Source organism: Aureococcus anophagefferens (genome assembly GCF_000186865.1).
Source record: "Aureococcus anophagefferens unplaced genomic scaffold AURANscaffold_1, whole genome shotgun sequence".
Taxonomy (NCBI): Eukaryota; class Pelagophyceae; order Pelagomonadales; family Pelagomonadaceae; genus Aureococcus; species Aureococcus anophagefferens.
The window spans coordinates 3,112,958-3,131,674 of NW_008705561.1; the positions used below are offsets into that span (position 1 = coordinate 3,112,958).

Consider the following 18,717-nt stretch of genomic DNA (forward strand, 5'->3'; position numbering starts at 1 on the left):
TCCGGCGCCCTTCATTTCCGCCGTTCGTCTTCTGGTCCACGGCGAGCTTTGCCCCGACGTGAAGGAGAACGCGATCGGGAGCCTCTACCCGCCGTTCCTCGTCCAGACCGTGTCCGTCGGCTGCGAGCCCTGCCCGCGCGACTCGTACACGCTCGGCGCCGGGTCGTGGCTGGGCACGGAGAGACGCGACGCGGCCTGCCTGCCCTGCCCCTACGGCGCGACGTGCGAGGCGGGCGGAAGCGGCGTCGTCGCCAAGCCCGGCTACAAGGGCGAGGTCTCGGGCTCCGAGGGCGAGATCGGCGCCCCCGTCGTCGCCTTCGAGCGGTGCCCGGACGGCTACTGCTGCGGCGACGGCCGCGCGCCGTGCGCCGCCTTCGACAGCTGCGCGGAGCACCGCGAGGGCCCGCTCTGCGGCTCCTGCGCGCCGGGCTCGTCCGCGGCCCTGTTCACGGACGCGTGCCGCGACGACGGCGCCTGCGGCACGGCGGGCGCGCTCGCCCAGGTCTCCGTCTTGGTCCTGGTCGCGGCGGCGGCCTACGCGATCTACCTCTACTACCTCCCGAGCTCCTACGCTTCCGACATGAGCCTGTGCGTCTACTTTTGGCAGAACTGCTTCGTCGTGTTGCAGACGGGCGGCTCGCTCGACCGCCTCTCGGCCGACGCCGCGGGCGTCGCGCGCGCCGTCGGCGACGTCGCGCGGGTCCGGCTGTCCCTCGGCGGGTCGCGCGGCTACTGCCTCTACGCGGGCGCGACGACCGTCGCCATGATCGCGCTCAACTTCGTCGTGCCCGTCGCGGTCCTCCTCGCGACGCTCCTGCTCCACACCGTCGCGCGTGCCGGCGGCCGCCGCGCCGCGCGCCGCGACGGCGCGCTCGACGAGGCGCTCCTCGGCGGCGGCGCCGCGGCCGCCGCGCCGCGGCTCGCGACGGCGCTCGTGAACCTCGGCTTCCTGCTGCTCTCGACCTTTTTCAGCACCATGACGGCGCTGCTCGGCTGCGTGGGCGTCAAGGGGCTCGAGGGCGCGCGGCTCTTCGTCCAGGCCGACATCGCGTGCTACCGCCCCTGGCAGGCGCCGCTCTTCGTCGTCGCGGTGCTGGTCGGCGGCGCCTTCGCCGCGCCGCTGGCCGTGCTGTGCCTCGGCCGCGGCGCCGCGGTCGACCGCGGGCTGGAATCGGTCTTCGGCCGGGCCTGGACCTTCTCGCGCGACGTCATGGCCGAGCCCTTCGAGCGGCGCCACGCGGCGTGGGGCAGCGCCATCGGCGCGCAGATCCTCGCGTTCGCGTGCCTCGCCGCCCAGCCCTGGGCCGCGACCGTCCGCGTGCTCTTCATGCTCTCCGTCTCCGTCGCCGCCGCGCTCGCGCACGCGCACGCCATGCCCTTCAAGAGCGCGGACACGAACTACCTCCAGGGCGCGCTCCTGACCGCGCTGCCCGTCTTCTGCGCGCTGCAGCTCCCCTGGAGCGTGACGTCGACGATCAACGCGCCCGTCGGGCGGGACGACAAGCTCCCCGTCATCGCGAACCGCTGCGCGAAGTGCTCCCTGGCGATCCTCGCGCTGCCCTGCGCGTGGGCCGCCGCGATGGTCTACCAGCAGCGCCACGTCTGGGACGACGTGGCGGCGCGGGCCGGCCGCGCGTCAAAGTGGCTCCGGCGGCGCGTGCGCCGCCCGCGGGCCGACGCTTCGGAGATTCGAATAAATTAACGAGGTCTCCGAGTCGACGTGAGCGAAGCAAATTAAGAGAGCGCGGGGGCGGCGCCGCGCGTTGTCACGCGTCGAACGCGCGCACGACGTCGCCGTCCTCCTTGGCCTCGCCCGCGGGCGCGACGCGGCCGCCGCCGCCGCCGCCGAGGTAGGCGACCGCGGCGGACGCGGCGCCGCCGTTGGCCTGGGACGGCCGCCGGATGACGGAGCCGCGCGAGCTCAGGCGGAGCTGGTGCACCGACTTCTTGCGCTTCTCGTAGTTCTCCGGCGCCGACCTGACGCCCCACTCGCGGCCGTCCGTCGTGTTCTTGAGCTTGGGCACCGTCGACTGGATCTGGAACTGCTTGACGGCGTTCGCGGCCTGCGCGGGGGCGAAACGAGGTGATACAACGGAACCGCCGAAGAAAGAAGCCGCGGACGCGGCGAAAGCGGACCCGCTTGAGCTTCACGCGGTGGATCATGCGGTGGATGTAGGCGTCGGAGGCGAGGTTGCCCTTCTCCTTCTTCTTGAACACGGCGAGGCCCTTGCGCTCCTTCTCCATCTCTCCGGTCTCCTTGAAGCCCGCCTCCATGCGGTCCACGCGGCCCTGGATGAGCTCCATGCACTCGGAGATGTGCTTGAGCTCGGCGGCGAGCACGGAGTGGGAGTCGTTCTGGTCGTGGAGCATGGAGACGACGGTCATCAGGTTCGACTCGATGTTGCTCGGCGCGGACCGCTCGCGGATGTCGTTGTAGGCCTTCAAAGCGCGGCGGAACTTCGCGTGGGCCTCGACCGTGCAGCCCGTGACCTCCGTCGCGAGCGTCGCGAGGCGCTCCTTGTAGAAGAATTGTCTCTCGCCCAGCAGGCCCGCGAGCTCCTTGCGGTTCTTCACGGACTTGAGCCGCGCGATGCCCGTGACGCCCTTCATCGTGATGCGGCCGAAGCCCTTGGGCGGCCCGCGGATCTGGAGGGCGCTGAACATGGTGTGGGCCGTGAAGAACTCGGCGAGGAGCGCCGCCGCCGTCGACTGCATCTTCTTGTAGTACTTGTCGCTGTGCGCGTACTCGTAGACCTTCGTCTGGCCCGAGTCCATGCAGACGGCCTCGGAGAAGAAGCCGATGAGGAGCGACAGGAGCACGGTGTAGGCTAAAACGCAGACGCCCACGGTGAGGCGGCCCAGGTGGGTCTTGGGGTAGTAGTCCCCGTAGCCGACGCTCGTCATGGACACGTAGATGCACCAGACCGCGTTCGACCAGTTCGGCACGCCGTCGCCGACGCCGTGGAAGTAGTCCTGTCTCTCGTGGCCCGCGAAGTCCAGCAGCACCTCCTCGAAGTCGTCGGCGTCGTCGGCCATGCCGAGCGTGCGCTCCCAGCACCGGAGGTTCACCGTGCCCCAGAGCAAAATCATGAGCATCCAGAACAGGATGATCCGCGACGGCGCGCCGCGGAAGAGGCACTTGCACACAAAGGCCGTGTCGTTGCGCACCATGTTCATGCGCGCGACGGCGACGACGTGGTCGTCGTCGTAGATGGACTGGAGCATGGAGTAGTGCACGATCGTGTAGAGCCGGAGGAACACGGCCGTGTTCAGGTTCGACACGGGGTAGCGGTCCGCGTAGTGCTGCACGCCGCCGACGCGGAAGACGGCCTCGACGCCCGGCGGGATCACGAAGAGGCGCATGAGCAGCTCGACGACGAAGATCAGACCGTCCGGCCGGTGGTCGACGTCGTACTCGGGGTCGGACTCGTCCGCCAGGATGTAGTAGCGCCGGCAGATGACGCCCGCGGAGACGCCGCTCAGGCAGCAGAGCAAACCCCGCAGGCCGTCCGTGAGCCCCGTGCGCGCGTAGTTGACGCCGTTCCAGCCCGCCTCGACGGACGCGACGGACACGACGACGGACAGGATGTCCATGAGCAGCAAGACCCAGGTGAGGTACTCGGCGCGGTCCATGGGGCTGCCCTTGATGGGCTCGTGGGCGCGCTTCTCGACCTCGTGCGCCTGCATGATCATCGTCACGGCGCCCGCGGTCGGCACGCCGTCCTTCTGCTTCACGCCGCGAGCGGCGGACGCCATCTTGGGGCTGCCGATCGCCGTCTTTCCTTTCGCGGGGCGCGGCGGCCGCGTTTGGCGGCGGCGATGCGCGAGAACCGCGCCGCGCGCCGGGTGTGCCTCCGGAGCGTCCGGTGGGCCGCGAAAAGAGGTGGCGCGCTTTCCGGGGCGCGGTCGGCGGGCCCGGGCGCGCCGGTGCCGCCCGGCGTCCGAGCGGCGGGAGGCGGCCGCCGGCCGACCGCGCGCCGCCGACGGGCGCCGGGAAAGAACCCGGCCTGTTAAGAACCCGGCCTGGGCTGCCCTACCGCGGCGGCCCGACCTCGGGCATGCCTGGTGGGGGCTAGGCGCTGATCATCTATGTCTGCGCTGATATATTGCCCTGCATCGCTCTCCACCTTGCCCTTTTTTTCCGCCGGGCCCGGGGACTTGCCGGGGGTCTTACTTGGGGTCTTCCACCGTGACTTGGTCCGACTTTCAACTCTCGAGAGTCGAAGAACTTGTCGAACAGCCGCGGAGTCGCCGCTCGAGTCCGCACCGCGCCGGCGCTTAGGAGCCCCAGGGGAAGGGCGGGAGGAGGGGTGCCTCGAGGGGGATGGCGCCGCCGTCCTCGGAGCCGACGCCCGCGAGCCAGTCCGCGCGGCCCGCGTGGTCCGACTTCGCGCCCTTCCACGTCCCCGCGCCGGGCCCGGCCGTCGCGCGGCTCCAGTTGTAGTTGCCGTGGCCCACGAGGCTCCCGTCGGACTCGTCGACGATGAGCGCGTCCGCGTCCCACGTCGCCGTCGCGTCGCGGACGGCCTTCGACTTGCACGCCGGCGCGCAGGTCTGGAGCGCCGCGCCGGGCACGACGGCGAGGGCGCGCGGGGCGCCGAGGTCGCCGGGCCGCCGGAGCTCGCCGCGGCCGAGGTCCGCGAGCCGCCGCGCCCACTCGGGCGCCGGCGCCGCGGCGTCGTAGACGAGCGCGGTCGTCCGCTCGCGCGCGGCGTCCGTGATCGCCCGGCTCGCGGCGCCGGGGAGCGCCCGGAAGTCGAGGGCGTCCTTCGCCGCCGTCACGGTGAGGAGGTGGTGCTCGCACGCGCGCGCGGGCTTGCCCCGGCGCGCGTCGCCGACGGCCACGAGCGTCGCGTTCGGGTCGCAGAGCGCGTGGTCGCCGGCGCCCGGCGCGAGCGTCTCGTGGGACGCGGCGAAGACGCAGACGCGGCCGTCGACGCCGTCGTCGAGGAGCGCGGCCGCGCGGCGCGCGGACCGCCGGACCTCGCCGTCGCGCGCCGCCGCGGCCCGGTACCGCGCGTCGGCCGACGCCGCGCCGCCGGTCACGGGCGCGTCGTTCCGGTCCCGCAGGATCTCCTCGCGCTGGCGCGCCCGCTTGAGCGCCTTCCAGATCGCGCGCTCGACGTCGTCCTCGTTCGCCGCGCCGTCGACGCGGTCCCGCCTGGGCAGGAAAAGGGTGATTCAACGTTGCTTCAATGTGAGTGTTCCGCGCGCGCGCGTTCCGGGAAAAGCATCCACGCTTCGAGGCCGTTCCAAGAGATGATCGCTCGTCCAAAAATCAGCCGAAACGAGTGGGAAACGGCCGAGAGAGGAGCCTTTGAAGTTGGGAATTTCGCACCCTTTTCCTGCCCCGGGTCCCGCGGCGGCGGCGCGCGGCCGCGCTGGCCGCCCTGCGTCGTCGCGTAGAGGTTGTTCACGGCAAAGTCCATGGCGTTGAGGCCCTGGAAGTCGACGGCGAGGGTCGACGCGCCCGCGGCCAGGAGCGCGTCGACCGTCGCGAGGTCGCCGGAATTCGCGGCCGCCATGAGCGGCGTGCGCCCGCGGGTCGCGTCGCCGGCGGTCACGTCGCCGCCGCGGTGCAGCTCGCGCGCGACGCCCGCCGGGTCCCCCGCCGCCGCCGCCGCCGCGAGGGCGAGCGTCGCGGCCGACGCGCCGACGGCGGCGCCCGCGGCGTCGAGTCCCACGCGGTCCGGCAGGTCCGAAAAGGCCGCGGCGGGCAGGCACTGGACGGCGACGCAGTTCGCCAGCGCCGCGCAGGTCGCCAACGCGTCGGCCTCGAGGGTCACGCAGCGGTCCCCGAAGCGCCGCGCGATGCCCGCGCCGTCGAGGCAGCCCGCGTCGACGTCGACGAGCACGGGCGCCGCGAGGGCGCCGGCGCCGCGCACCGTCGTCACCTCGAAGACCGTCGTCTCCGCGACGGACGTCCGGGCGAGGCGCGGGGCCAGGGCGCCGGCGCAGAAGGCGAGGAGGCGGCCCCACCGGCGGGCGCCCATCGTGCTTAGCGGCTCTCTTTGTGATTCTTGCCCTTCAAGATGCCTTCAAGCGACCTCTTACGACGATCTGGGCCGGCTAAGTTCGCATCCGCAGCAGCGACACACGCAAATCAAACCATGCCGCAGCGCGGGCTCGACGCGTCGGCGGGCCTCGCCTTCGAGGGCGTCGTCGTGAAGCTCCAGGTGAAGAAGGCGCAGCGCGTCGTCGTCGACGGCGCCTGCGGCAGGGTCGGCGGCGGCGGCCTGCTCGCCGTGCTCGGCGCGTCGGGCGCGGGCAAGACGACGCTCCTCGCGGCGATCGCCGGCGAGGTCGCCTGCGAGGGGCTCGTCGACCGGCCCAGCGGCGTCGTCGCCTACTGCCCGCAGGACGACCTGCTGCTGCCGTTCCTCACCGTCGGCGAGACGCTGCGCTTCGCCGGCGACCTGCGGCTCGACCGGCGCGACCCGCGGTGGCGCGGCGCCGCGGACCGCGCGGCGCGCGGCGACGCGCTGCTGGCGACGCTGGGCCTCGAGGCCGTCGCGGCCGCGCGCGTCGGGAGCCGCGAGCGGCGCGGCGTGTCCGGCGGCGAGCGGAAGCGGCTCGCGCTCGGCGTCGAGCTCGTGCTCATGCCCGCGCTCCTCGTCGCCGACGAGCCGACGAGCGGCCTCGACAGCCGGTCCGCGCTCGAGGTCGCGGACCTGCTGCGGCGCGCGCCTGCAACGGCGGTCGCGTCGGTGCACCAGCCGGGCGCGCGCGTCTTCGCGACCTTCACGGACTGCCTCGTGCTCGCGCCGGGCGGGTCGCCCGCCTACAGCGGCGCCGCGGCCGCCGCGCCGGGCGCCGTCGCCGCGGCCGTCGGCGCGGCCGTGCCGCCGCTCACGTCCGCGGCCGAGTACCTCCTCGACGCCGCGGCGGACCACGGCGCGGCGCTCGCGGCGAGCGCGCGGGCGTCGGGCGCCTTCGTCGGCGCGGCGCGGCGCCCGGCGTCCTGGCACCGCGGCCGCTGCGGCGCGGGCGGCGGCTCGCGGTTTGGGCCGCTCCTCGAGCGCGCGTGGCTCAACAACCGGCGGTCGCCGGTGGCGACGTACGCGGCGCTCGGCCGCTCCGTGACCATGGCCCTGCTCGTCGGCGCCCTCTACGCCGGGAGCCGGGGAAGCGACGGCCAGGACGCCGTGAGCGACCGCACGGGCGCACTCTTCTTCGTGCTCATCAACCAGGCGTTCTCGGCGATGGCGTCGCTCCGCACGAGCGGGCCGTCTTCGAGCACGAGCGGCGCCGGGACGCCTACGGCACGGGCGCCTACTTTTTGGCCAAGTCGGTCGCGGAGCTGCCGTTCCAGGGCCTCTTCGCGGCCGTCTTCGCGGGGCTCAGCTACGTCCTCGTGGGCCTCCGGGCGGACGCCGGCGCCGTCGCGGCGCACGTCGCGTTCCTCGTCGGGGCGACGCTCGCCGCCGAGAGCCTCGTGCTGCTCGTCGGCGCCGTCGCGGCCGACGCGAAGACGGCCGTCGTGATCTGCCCCGTGCTCCTGTCGACGTCGCTCCTCTTCGGCGGCCTCTTTGTGTCGCTGGACTCGCTCCCCGCGGGCCTCGCGGTGTTCCAGCAGCTGTCGCTCTTCCGCTGGTCCTTCGCGGCGCTGCTCAAGGCCGAGTTCGCCGCGCCGGACGTCGTCTTCACGTGCACGGACGCGGACCGCGCGGCGCTCGCGCGGCGCGTCGTCGACGCGGGCGCGCCCCGGCGGCTCCTCGCCAAGCTCGCGCGCGGCCTGCCCTGCCCGACGCCCGACGGCGCGACGCACGTGGCGCGCGTGCTCGGCGCGGCCGGCGCGGCGCGGTCCCTCGCGGACGACGGCGCCGCGCTGGCCGCGCTCGTCGTCGGCTTCCGCGTCCTCGCCTACGCCGCGCTCGCGCGGCGGACGCGCGGCGCCGACGCCGCGCCGGCGAAGCAGAAGGCGGCCTAGGTAACATATCCCGCCGGTCCAAGTTGAAGCGCCGTTTAGCATATCCCGCCGGCGGGATACGTTATCGGGCGTTCTTAGGAACGGGACCCCCTAGGAGGACATGATCGGCGGCTTGTCCGTCTTCTTGCCGATGAGCTTGACCCAGAGGATCGCGCAGGCGTCGTCCTCCTCGGGCGTCGTCTTGGGCAGCGGCGGCTTGACGGCGGCCAGGGCGCGCGCCGCCTCCTTGACGTTCGCGAGGCGCTTCTCGTAGGCCTTGAGCAGCGTCGCGAGCTCCGCCTTGCGCGCGGGCGTCAGCGGCGTGCCGCCGGACGTCGCGAGGGCCTTCTTGATGGACTTGACGGCCTCCTCGTAGGATTTCACCTCGTCGTTGAGCTGCTTCGTGAGCTTGTCGTCCTCGGATCGCGCGGCGCGCATGGCATTCAGCGCGTAGATCTCCGCCTCTTTCGTGGGGCCGCCCTCGTCGAGCATCTTTTTGCCCGCCTGGGCGGTCGCGACGCGGGTCTTGGCGGACTCGACGCCGCTGTTCAGCGAGTCCCCGAGGCCCGACATGAAATTCATGGTCGCGAGTCGGGCGCGGGGCGGGCAGCCCCAGCCTCTCGATCGATGCCTTCTCCGAAGGCCGGGCTCATCATGATACTTCCTTCAGGATACGAGTTTGGTTACCTCGCCGCTCCGTAGCGCGGCTCCCGACGGCGCTCTCTGTACGCGCGGCCTCGGTGGTCGCAGCGCGCCGCCGCTCCGCGTCGCCCCGCTCGAGGAAGCGCCTCCGCCCGCCGGCGCCGTCGATCCCCCCGCCGCGGGCGCCGCGACCATGCAGAACCACAAGCTCGCCGGGCGGGCGCAGTCCGTGAAGAAGAGCACGGTGCGCATGGTCGAGAACCACCTCGCCAAGCAGCGCAACGGTGCGCCGCCCCGCGCCCGCCGCGGAGGGCCGCGGCCCGCGACCCGCGCCGCCCCCCCGCAGCCTACGACGCGTGGATCCAGGAGCTCTGCAGCGACGCCGAGGAGAGCGCCGCGGAGCGCGACCGGCTCAAGGCCAAGCTCATGAAGCTCCGCGAGGAGCACAAGCGCAAGATGGCGCGGTCGCCCCGCGTCGCTTTGTCCGTCGCGCGGCGCGCCCGAGACGTTCCCTCGCATCCCCGCAGATGATCAAGATCCTGAGCCGCATGAGCAACATGGTCTACTACCGCGCGTGGAGCTGCTGGTACAACGCGACGATCCGCATCCACCAGATGTCCATCGACGAGGAGATCAAGATGCTCCGGGCCGAGGTCAAGGACGCCCGGGCCCAGGCCGAGGTGCTCGAGACGGAGGCGCAGGCGCGCGCGGACGAGGCGTCGGCGCTCGCGATCGGCAACGCGTCGGAGTCGCAGCGCAAGCTCATCCTCAAGATCATGACGAAGATGGTCCAGGGCCTCGCGCGCGTCGCCTACACGCAGTGGTACAAGCAGACCTTCATGGCGAAGCACCAGAAGAACTTGATGCTCAAGATCATCAAGCGCCTCGAGCGGGGGCAGCTCGCCAAGGGGTGGACGCAGTGGAAGGTCATCGCGACGAAGTGGGCCCTCATCGAGAAGATGGAGCTCAAGGAGCGCCTCATCAAGGAGCTCGACATGCTCGAGAAGAAGGCCAAGGAGTTCGAGCAGGAGGCGTCGAGCCGATCCGAGCAGGCGACGATGGCCGCGATCAACCGGTGCTCGTCGGAGCAGAAGGATTTGCTCATCAAGATCATGGCGAAGATGTGCGACAACTTTTTGGTCATGGGCTGGTCCATGTGGAAGAAGAAGATGAACATCTACAACAACACCGTGAAGCTCGTCGGCAAGATCCTCAGCCGCATGGTCAACATGAAGAAGCACCAGGCCTTCCGCCGCTGGCACGAGGTCTGCTTCGAGCTCGTCGCCGACAAGTTCAAGCTCAAGGAGGAGCTCCTCATCTCCCAGCGCGACAACCTGATGAACACGCTCAAGGCGCGCGCGCTCCAGCTCGAGAAGCTCCAGGCCGAGGCCGCGGAGCTCCTCGAGCTGAGCCAGCGCAACGCCGCGGACACGGCCAACGTCATGGCCGTGTCGAACCGCTTCGCCGACAACATCCACGTCATCCTCGACAAGAAGGCCCTCGAGGAGGTCGACGGCCCGGACCCGAACAAGGTCTCCTACGACGACTTCGTCAAGGAGCTCGGCGACTAGGCGGGGGCGGACGCCCGTGTGCTTCCCCGCCCCGCCCCGCCCCGCGGCGAGCCCCGCCGCGACGCCCCGACCTAAGAGCTAGGAACTGGCAGGGTATACGGGAGAGGGCTGTTGGATTGTGGGTTTGTGGGCGGGGGTTGGATGGCGCCAAAGGCGATGGGCCCGTCTGAGGTCCAACGCGTCTGTCACGCACGGTACGTTCGGTCTGTCGTCTAGGAGAGTTCCTTCTTTTGCAGGCGCGCCGCGACGTCCAGGAGCTGCCGAACGTGGCCCTTGCGCAAGCCCGGGATATTCGCCGCGTCCTCCGGGGTTAAGAGGGTGAGTGCGTCCACGCTGCCAAAGCCTTCGGCCTCGAGCGCGGGCACGCACTTGACGAGATTCGGGAAGCCTTTGGCCGTCAACCAGTCCGCGAGGTTCTCGTCCGCCGCGGTCGGCGCCGCGCCGAAGCCGAACCACGACCCCTTCTTCGGCGCCTTGGCGTTGGCCTCGGCTTCGGCCTTGAGCCGGGCGGCTTCCGCTTCCGCGGCGACTCGCGCCTGCTCCTCGGCTTTGAGCTGAGCCTCGGCCCGCGCCTTCTCCTCGGCTTTGAGGCGCGCGGCTTCTCGCGCCGCCGCGATTCGCGCTTCTTCTTCAGCTTTGAGCTTGGCCTCGGCCCGTGCCTTCTCTTCTGCTTCGGCCTTGAGGCGCGCGGCTTCTTGCTCCGCCTCGGCCCGCGCCTTCGCTTCAGCTTCGGCTTGGAGCCGCGCTTGTTCGGCCGCGACGCGGTCCTTCTCCTCGGCTTCGGCCTTGAGCCGTGCGCTCTCCGCTTGTGCGGCCCGTGCTTGCTCCTGCGCGGCTCGTAGCTCCGCCTCGGCCCGCGCCTTTGCTTCAGCTTCGGCCTTGAGGCGCGCGGCTAATTGATCGGCCGCGACGCGGTCCTTTTCCTTGGCCTCGGCCCGGAGCCGAGCGCTCTCCGCTTCCGCGGCGACACGCGCCTGTTCCTGTTTGACTCGCGCGGCCCGCAGCTCCGCCTCGGCCCGCGCCTTTTCCTCGGCTTCGGCACTGCGACGCGCCCGTTGCTCGGCCGCGGCGCGCGCCTCGTCGTCGTGCTCCGCCTTCAGGGATTTGATGGGTGCCTCTGGCTGGACTTCGATGGCGACCCCGGAGAAGGGTCGTCGTCGACGAGCTTCGTATTCTTGTGAGACTTGGCGGGGCGTCGCATCTTGCACCACACGCCCGCGGCCAGAACCAAGACGACGACGACGACGATGCCGATCGCGAACAAGCCGAGAGATGCCGTGTCTGCGCCTCCGCCCCCGCCCCCGCCGCTGGCGCCGTCGTCGGTCTCGGGGGCGGCGCCGCTGGCACCGTCGTCGGTCTCGGGGGCGGCGCCGCTGGCACCGTCGTCGGTCTCGGGGGTCTCCGCGGTCACGGTCGCAGAGACCGGCGCGGGCGTGGGCGCTGGCATCGTCAACGTCTCCGCCATGCCGACGGCGATGGTCCTGGCGGAATCCAACTCGGATGAGTCGGCGGCAGACGCGAGGGCTGCGTCGAAGTCGGCACTCGGAAGCATTGAGAGGTCCGCGGCGAGGTCATCAGCGGCAGCGGCGGAGACGACGATGATGCTGTAGGTGACATCGACGACCGGCGTCGGCGTTGGCCGCGGCGTCGGTGGCGATGGGGTCGGGCGCGCTGATGCCTCATCCTCGTCCGGCGTGCAGTAGAACCAGTTGACGAGGTTCTCGTCCATGCACCAGGGCCCGTCGGAGTCGCCGTCGCACGCCGTCGACGGGCAGCCGTAGAGGGGGCCGTAGCAGCCCGAGTCCGACACGCTGGTCCAGACCGAGGCGCAGGTCCCGGACGCGACGAGCGTATCGTCGACGTCGTCGTCGTCGTCGTCGTCGCCGCCGGCGTCGACGCTCGAGCCGTCGTCGTCGTCCGGCGTGCAGTAGAACCAGTTGACGAGGTTCTCGTCCATGCACCAGGGGCCGTCGGAGTCGCCGTCGCACGCCGTCGACGGGCAGCCGTAGAGGGGGGCGGAGCAGCCCGAGTCCGACACGCTCGTCCAGACCGAGGCGCAGGTCCCGGACGCGACGAGCGTATCGTCGACGTCGTCGTCGCCGCCGGCGTCGACGCTCGAGCCGTCGTCGTCGTCCGGCGTGCAGTAGAACCAGTTGACGAGGTTCTCGTCCATGCACCAGGGCCCGTCGGAGTCGCCGTCGCACGCCGTCGACGGGCAGCCGTAGAGGGGGCCGGAGCAGCCCGAGTCCGACACGCTGGTCCAGACCGAGGCGCAGGTCCCGGACTCGACGAGCGTATCGTCGACGTCGTCGTCGTCGTCGTCGCTGGATCCGCCCCAAAACTCGTCGAGCCGGCGGCCGGCCGCGGAGATCGCGACGGTAACGTCCTCCTCCTCGGCGCCCGCGACGTCGGCGACGGCCGAGACGAAGACGTCCGAGTTCTCCCGAGCCGTCGCCAGCGACATGCCCTGGATCGTCAGGCCGCCGGTGACGACGTGGAGCACCGCGCGCGTCGGAGAGGCCGTCGGGCGCGCCGTCGACGGCCGCGGCGTCGGCCCGGCCGAGGGCCGCGGCGTAGGCCCGGCAGTCGGTGACGGCGAAGGTCGCGGCGTCGGCGCTGGAAAGGGCGCGGCCGTAGGCGCTGGAAGCGGTGCGACCGTTGGCTGCGCCGTCGGCCGCGGCGTCGGCGGAAAGACGGGACTCGCCGTCGGCGCGCCGGGCGTGGCCGTCGGCGCGGGCGTCGGCCGCGGCGTCGGCGCTGGAAAGGGTGCGGCCGTGGGCTTCGGCGCGGGAGCGTTCGTCACCGGGTTCGCCGTCGGGGTGCCGGGCGTGGCCGTCGGCGAGGGCGTCGGCCGCGGCGTCGGAGCCGGCGACGGGCTCGGAGTCGGCAGCGGGAGCGACGGTCTCGACGTGGGTTCGCCGCGCGCGACCGAAGGCCGCAGCGTCGGCGAGGGCGTCGGCAGGGGCGTCGGCGAGCGTGTCGGCGAGCGCGAGGGGCGGTGGCTCGGCTCGGCCGTCGGCTCGTAGGAAGGCGCGTACGTGGGCGAATACGTGGGGGTCGGCGTCGGGCGCGGCGTCGGGCGCGGCGTCGGGCGAGGCGTCGAGTTCTCGCTCGCGCTCGGGTCGAGGCAGTCGTAGCCGTTCTCGCCGCAGGTGTTGCTACTGGTGCTGACGCACGTGCTCGCGCAGCAGTCGCCGCCGTCGTAGTTGGTGGCCGCAGTGTTGCACCATGTCGTGCAGTACCCGGTTCCAGCATTAGACCCGCAGCCGTCGTCGTCGTCGTAGTCGTCGTCGTTGTTCTCGCTGGCGCTCGGGTCGAGGCAGTCGTAGCCGCCGGAGCCGCAGGTGTAGCTACTGGTGCTGACGCACGTGCTCGCGCAGCAGTCGCCGCCGTCGTAGTTGGTGGCCGCAGTGTTGCAAGATGTCGTGCAGTACCCGGTTCCAGCATTAGACCCGCAGCTGCCGTCGTCGTCGTAGTCGTCGTCGTCGTAGTCGTCATCGTCATCGTCGTCGTCGTCGTTCGCGCACGTGCACCCGTAGCAATTGCAGCCGTAATTCGACTCGAGGTCCGCGCACGTGTAGCCCGTCCAGTAGTCACATGAGTTCCCAGAGCAGCCCGTCGATGGGCACCAATAGTCGTCGTCGTAGTAGAAGAATCCATGCGCCGGGTCCAGGACGCCGAAGATTGCGCACGCATAGCACAGGGCGGCGACCTACACACAAATCGAGCTGCTCGACTGGGGACAGCAGCACCATGCACACGCACACGCCCCGCCCCTCGAACTCAGCGCGCTGCGAGGGCGAGGAGGGCGCCCCGGGCTGGGGCGCGGCGGGACGCACCGATGAAGGGCGCATCGTCTGGAGCTTTACGACCCGTTCGGGCCTCGGTCGACCTACAATTAGCGCCACACGATTTGGCTTCACGATGCCTTTTTGCCTCCCAACATCTTGATGGTCACTCGCAGCCTGAGTTTCGGCTGAATGAATTTCGTTTCGTTGACCTTTCGAATGGTTCACGACGGAGGAGTGTGGGAGGAACGCCGCAGGCTTGCGCACCGCCGAAGATGCGGCGCGCCGGGGAGCGCCCGACAGCAGACGGCGCATCAACGATGGGCGTGCGCGCGATGCTCTTCGTGCGCGCGCTGCTGGCCGCCGCGTGCGTGGGCATCGGCGGCGCGCAGCTCCCTGGGCACGAGGATGCGACGAGCATGGACTACGACGCATGGGCTGCGACGAACTGGACAGGAGCTGAGGGCATGGACTGGCCTCTGCCAGAGGACTTTTGGTACAACGTCACGGATGACGCGGACGCCCACGCGATGTTCTTCATCCTGTCGCCTCCCGTGTCTACGAACCGCGCCACCCCGGCGCTCCAAGCGCCCGCGCGCCTCCGCGTTCGGCGCTCGAGCGGCCGAGCCCGTCGGTCTCGGACCGCGCGCCGTCGCGCGCGCGCACGCGCGCGGAGACGCCCAGCGGTCCCAGTCCTAGAATTTGCCGCCCCGCTCTACAGGTCGCACATGGGGCAGTTCATGGCCGAGAAGCCCGTGCGCCGCGGCAAGGCGCGCGGCCGTCGGCTCGAGACGCTCGACATCGGCGACGACTTCTGCACGAGCATGAACATCAACGCGGACACCGCGCCCAGCGGCGACGGCTTTAACTACGGTGGCGGCGAGGGCGAGTACCCGCCGTCGAAGCCGTGCGCGGAAGGTACGGGGAATTGTCCGAGTACGGGCTGTACGCCTTGCATCCGCGAGCCCTGCCCGATCTGCGAGTACGACGGCAGCATCTTCAAGCTCGGCAATGACGCAGTGTCGTTCGACAACGGCAAGGGGAAGATGCAGTACCTCGTCGCGTGGGGCTGGACGAACGACGGCGCGTCTTCGACGGACGACGGCGCGTGGGACTACTGGATGGCGACGTGCCTGTACACGACCTACAAGAGGGGGCTGTACGTGAACGAGGGAAAGAAAGACATACAACTAGCGGGCACTCAACTCAGCGACGGGAGCTACGCGGTCGAGTGCGACGGTTGCTTCGTCGATCTCTCCGCGAAAGTGACCATCGCCTTCAAGTACCTCTACAACAGCGCGTCGATCGCGCAGCCAGGGGACGGGTCCTACCATCAAGACTACGACATCCAGATCAAGGCCGAGGGCGGCTTCTCGTACAATTTGGACTTCTCGATGCAGGCGCCAGAGTTCGATCTCGGCCAGGAGGACTGGCAGATCACGGATTTTCCCGATATCAACTCCCTCACGCTCCCGGTGTATCCCGCTGCAACAACACCAACATTGATCGACCTCACGATCCAGCCGTCCGGCGACGTTCGCACCAAGGGCAAGATCTCGTCCTCGGGCGGCAAGTTCGAGGCCACTGCTTCTCTCGACACGAACATCAACGCATGGGCCTGTGTGCAAATCAAATCTTCAACCCGACTTCAATGTGCGCGTATGCGAATGTTTTGACACGAGCACTTTCGCTGTGCTTCGAGAACTCGACGAGAGCAATCGATCCGTCCAAAAATCAGCCGAATCGACTTCGATTTGACCGAGCTAGAGAATTCTCAAGTTTGGCCCCGACGTCCCAGCTCACTGGTTGATTTGCACACAGGCCTGGGCGACGTACGACGACGACGGCGTTCCCAAGATGGGCTACGGGACCGGATTCGCGTACGAGCCCTTGCAGCTCGCTTCCGAGGCATTCGAGTTAGACGCTTCGACGGAACTCTCGCTCGGGCTCGCGCCCAATTTTACCTATGCACTCAAAGTGAGCCTCGGGGAGTACGGAGCCTCGAGTTGGAAATTCGAGCTGTCGACGACTCTGCTACTCGATCTGGCGTTCGTCGTGAAGGCCGCGATGACGGACGACACGTGCAAGACGACGTATGAAGTCGACACGGCCGTGAATTTCGCGATCGTCGCCTTAGGCGATTACGGGGAACCCGACACGATCATTGTCCTACCAAGGGGGGAAGACCCCTACAATTTTGAGGATCTTCTCACCGGAAGCTATGATTTTTGTCCCAAGACCTTCCTCGGCACGGGCGAGTCGAGCGCGAGCAGCGGCTCCAGTTCCAGCAGCGGCAGCTCCGGCGGTTCGAGCGGCGGCGACGACGACGAGGGGCTCGACGCGGCCTCGACCGCCGGCGTCGTCGTCGCGCTCATCGTCGTCTGCGTCGCGGTCGCGGCCGGCTTCGTGCTCTACGCCAAGCGCAACAAGGCCTCGTCGCGGCCCGACGCGGACGACGACTGCGCCAAGGCGGTCTTCGCGGAAGCCGTCGTCGCCGAAGACGTCGAGGACGCGAAGCCCGACGCCGTCCCGCTCAACGCGGAGTTCCACTGGCAGGACACCGCGGGCAACCAGCGCGGACCCTCGACGTGGGCCGAGTACGAGGCCGCGCTGCAGTCCGGCGAGACCGGGCCCGACAGCCTCGTCTACGCCGACGGGTTCGTGGACGAGTGGAAGCCCGTCCGCGACGTGCCGCGCCTCGCGAAGCTCGTCCCGCCGCCGAAGGTTCCGCCCGCGCCGCCCGCGCCGCCGCCGGCGGCGTCGCCCGCGCCGCCGCCCGCGCCGCCGCCCGCGCCGCCGGCGATGCCAATGCCACCGCCGTCCGTGGAAGCGGAGACTGCGCTCGTCGAGAAGGATGAGGCCGCAAAGCTCCTCCGCGAGCCGTCCGCAGAGGCCCTGCCCGCCGCGGCCGCCGCGGCGGACGCGACCCCCGTCAAGAAGGGATGGTTCGCGAAGAAGCTCGGGGGCCTCAACAAGCCCGGCGCCGTGCCGCCGGAGGTCGCCAAGGCCGAGTTCCACTGGCAGGACACCGCGGGCAACCAGCGCGGACCCTCGACGTGGGCCGAGTACGAGGCCGCGCTGCAGTCCGGCGAGACCGGGCCCGACAGCCTCGTCTACGCCGAAGGGTTCGTGGACGAGTGGAAGCCCGTCCGCGACGTGCCGCGCCTCGCGAAGCTCGTCCCGCCGCCGAAGGTTCCGCCCGCGCCGCCCGCGCCGCCGCCGGCGGCGTCGCCCGCGCCGCCGCCCGCGCCGCCGCCCGCGCCGCCGGCGATGCCAATGCCACCGCCGTCCGTGGAAGCGGAGACTGCGCTCGTCGAGAAGGATGACGCCGCAAAGCTCCTCCGCGAGCCGTCCGCAGAGGCCCTGCCCGCCGCGGCCGCCGCGGCGGACGCGACCCCCGTCAAGAAGGGATGGTTCGCGAAGAAGCTCGGGGGCCTCAACAAGCCCGGCGCCGTGCCGCCGGAGGTCGCCAAGGCCGAGTTCCACTGGCAGGACACCGCGGGCAACCAGCGCGGACCCTCGACGTGGGCCGAGTACGAGGCCGCGCTGCAGTCCGGCGAGACCGGGCCCGACAGCCTCGTCTACGCCGAAGGGTTCGTGGACGAGTGGAAGCCCGTCCGCGACGTGCCGCGCCTCGCGAAGCTCGTCCCGCCGCCCGCTCCGCCGCCCCCGCCGGCGCCCGTCGTCCCGGCCATGCCCCCGAAGCAGGCCGCGCCGCCCGCCCCAAAGCCGCCGCCGCCGCCGCCCAAGGCCGCCGCCGCGGACGCGGGCGACGCGCTCGAAGGGCTCACGGAGGAGGACAAGGCCGCGGCCGCGGAGCTCGCCGAGTGGTTCAAGGCCCACGGCTACCCCTCTCTGGAACGCGCCCCGGGCGTCTTGCACGCCCTCGTCGTCGAGGGCTTCGATTCCGCGGAGGCGCTCGCGCACCTCCAAGAGGACGACGTTCTCGCGATCCCGGACATCAAGCGCGGCCACCAGAAGATGCTCATCAAGGTCGTCAAGGATCTACAAGATTCCAAGGCCTAGAACCTTCGAGCGAAAGCCCCGAAGCAAGTCCCCGCCCCCATCTCCCGCGGCGCCACGCGCGCGCCGAATCCCACGTCCCCGCCGCCCACCTGCGAGCTCGCGGCAGCCTCCCCCCGTGCTTCTCGAGCACGAGCAAGTGAACCAAGAATCCGCGATGCCACCTTCCTCTACGAGTCCCTGGGTAACTATGGCTCCCCGGGCCCTTCGGCGGTGGCGCGCGTCCCTCGCCCCTAACACGGGCGCTAGGCGAGGTCGACGATGGCATCGCCGCCGCCGTCGACGCGGAGCGAGTCGCGCGGCCCCGACTGGCTTGGGCGCGCCCGCGGCGACACCGTGAAGGCAAAATGCAGAGAAATTTACCCTCAGTTTCTGCATGGGCTCGTAGTCCCAGACGCTGGCCCGCGCACACAGACGCTTGACAGGGTCGAGACGCCGCCCGGGATCGTCCGCCGACGGCGCGTGTCGACCGTCGTCGTGTCGTCGACGTCCGGTCGCACTTCACCAAAAAAAGCATGGACGCGGACAGCCTCTGCGGCCCGTCGCCGGCGGAGGCCGTCGACGAGGGCCGGCGCGAGTCGCTGGAGCGCACGGCGCGCGACGACGAGGCGCGGAACGTCGAGATGCGCGAGAGCGGCGAGTGCCTGCCGTCCATCGACGAGGCCTTCCCCGCGCGGCCGCCGAAGCCGCCGCCGCCGCCGCACTACCTCCGGCCTCCCGAGGTCGAGCAGCACTACAGCTCCTGCTCCTCGCGTGCACGGGCGCGCCCGCGGCGGACGAGTGC

General features: G+C 70.7%; 3 protein-coding genes across 3 annotated transcripts; 1 reads left to right on the forward strand and 2 right to left on the reverse strand.

The window, feature by feature from the left end:
* Nucleotides 1-336: 336 nt before the first annotated feature.
* Nucleotides 337-3,756, reverse strand: AURANDRAFT_60932 (hypothetical protein; the record flags this gene model as incomplete). Its single annotated transcript, XM_009034286.1, has 3 exons — nucleotides 337-534; nucleotides 1,788-2,063; nucleotides 2,137-3,756. 3 exons carry the CDS (start codon nucleotides 3,754-3,756, stop codon nucleotides 337-339), a joined length of 2,094 nt encoding a protein of 697 aa, XP_009032534.1.
* A 522-nt stretch (nucleotides 3,757-4,278) lies between these two features.
* AURANDRAFT_60933 (hypothetical protein) lies at nucleotides 4,279-8,347 on the reverse strand (the record flags this gene model as incomplete). The annotated part of the gene is made up of 3 exons (XM_009034285.1): nucleotides 4,279-5,161; nucleotides 5,290-6,036; nucleotides 8,031-8,347. 3 exons carry the CDS (start codon nucleotides 8,345-8,347, stop codon nucleotides 4,279-4,281), a joined length of 1,947 nt encoding a protein of 648 aa, XP_009032533.1.
* Nucleotides 8,348-8,576: 229 nt separating this feature from the next.
* AURANDRAFT_70619 (hypothetical protein) lies at nucleotides 8,577-17,936 on the forward strand (the record flags this gene model as incomplete). The annotated part of the gene is made up of 7 exons (XM_009034223.1): nucleotides 8,577-8,835; nucleotides 8,898-9,025; nucleotides 9,079-10,101; nucleotides 13,275-13,324; nucleotides 14,632-15,532; nucleotides 15,732-15,887; nucleotides 16,113-17,936. 7 exons carry the CDS (start codon nucleotides 8,745-8,747, stop codon nucleotides 17,934-17,936), a joined length of 4,173 nt encoding a protein of 1,390 aa, XP_009032471.1.
* Nucleotides 17,937-18,717: the final 781 nt, after the last annotated feature.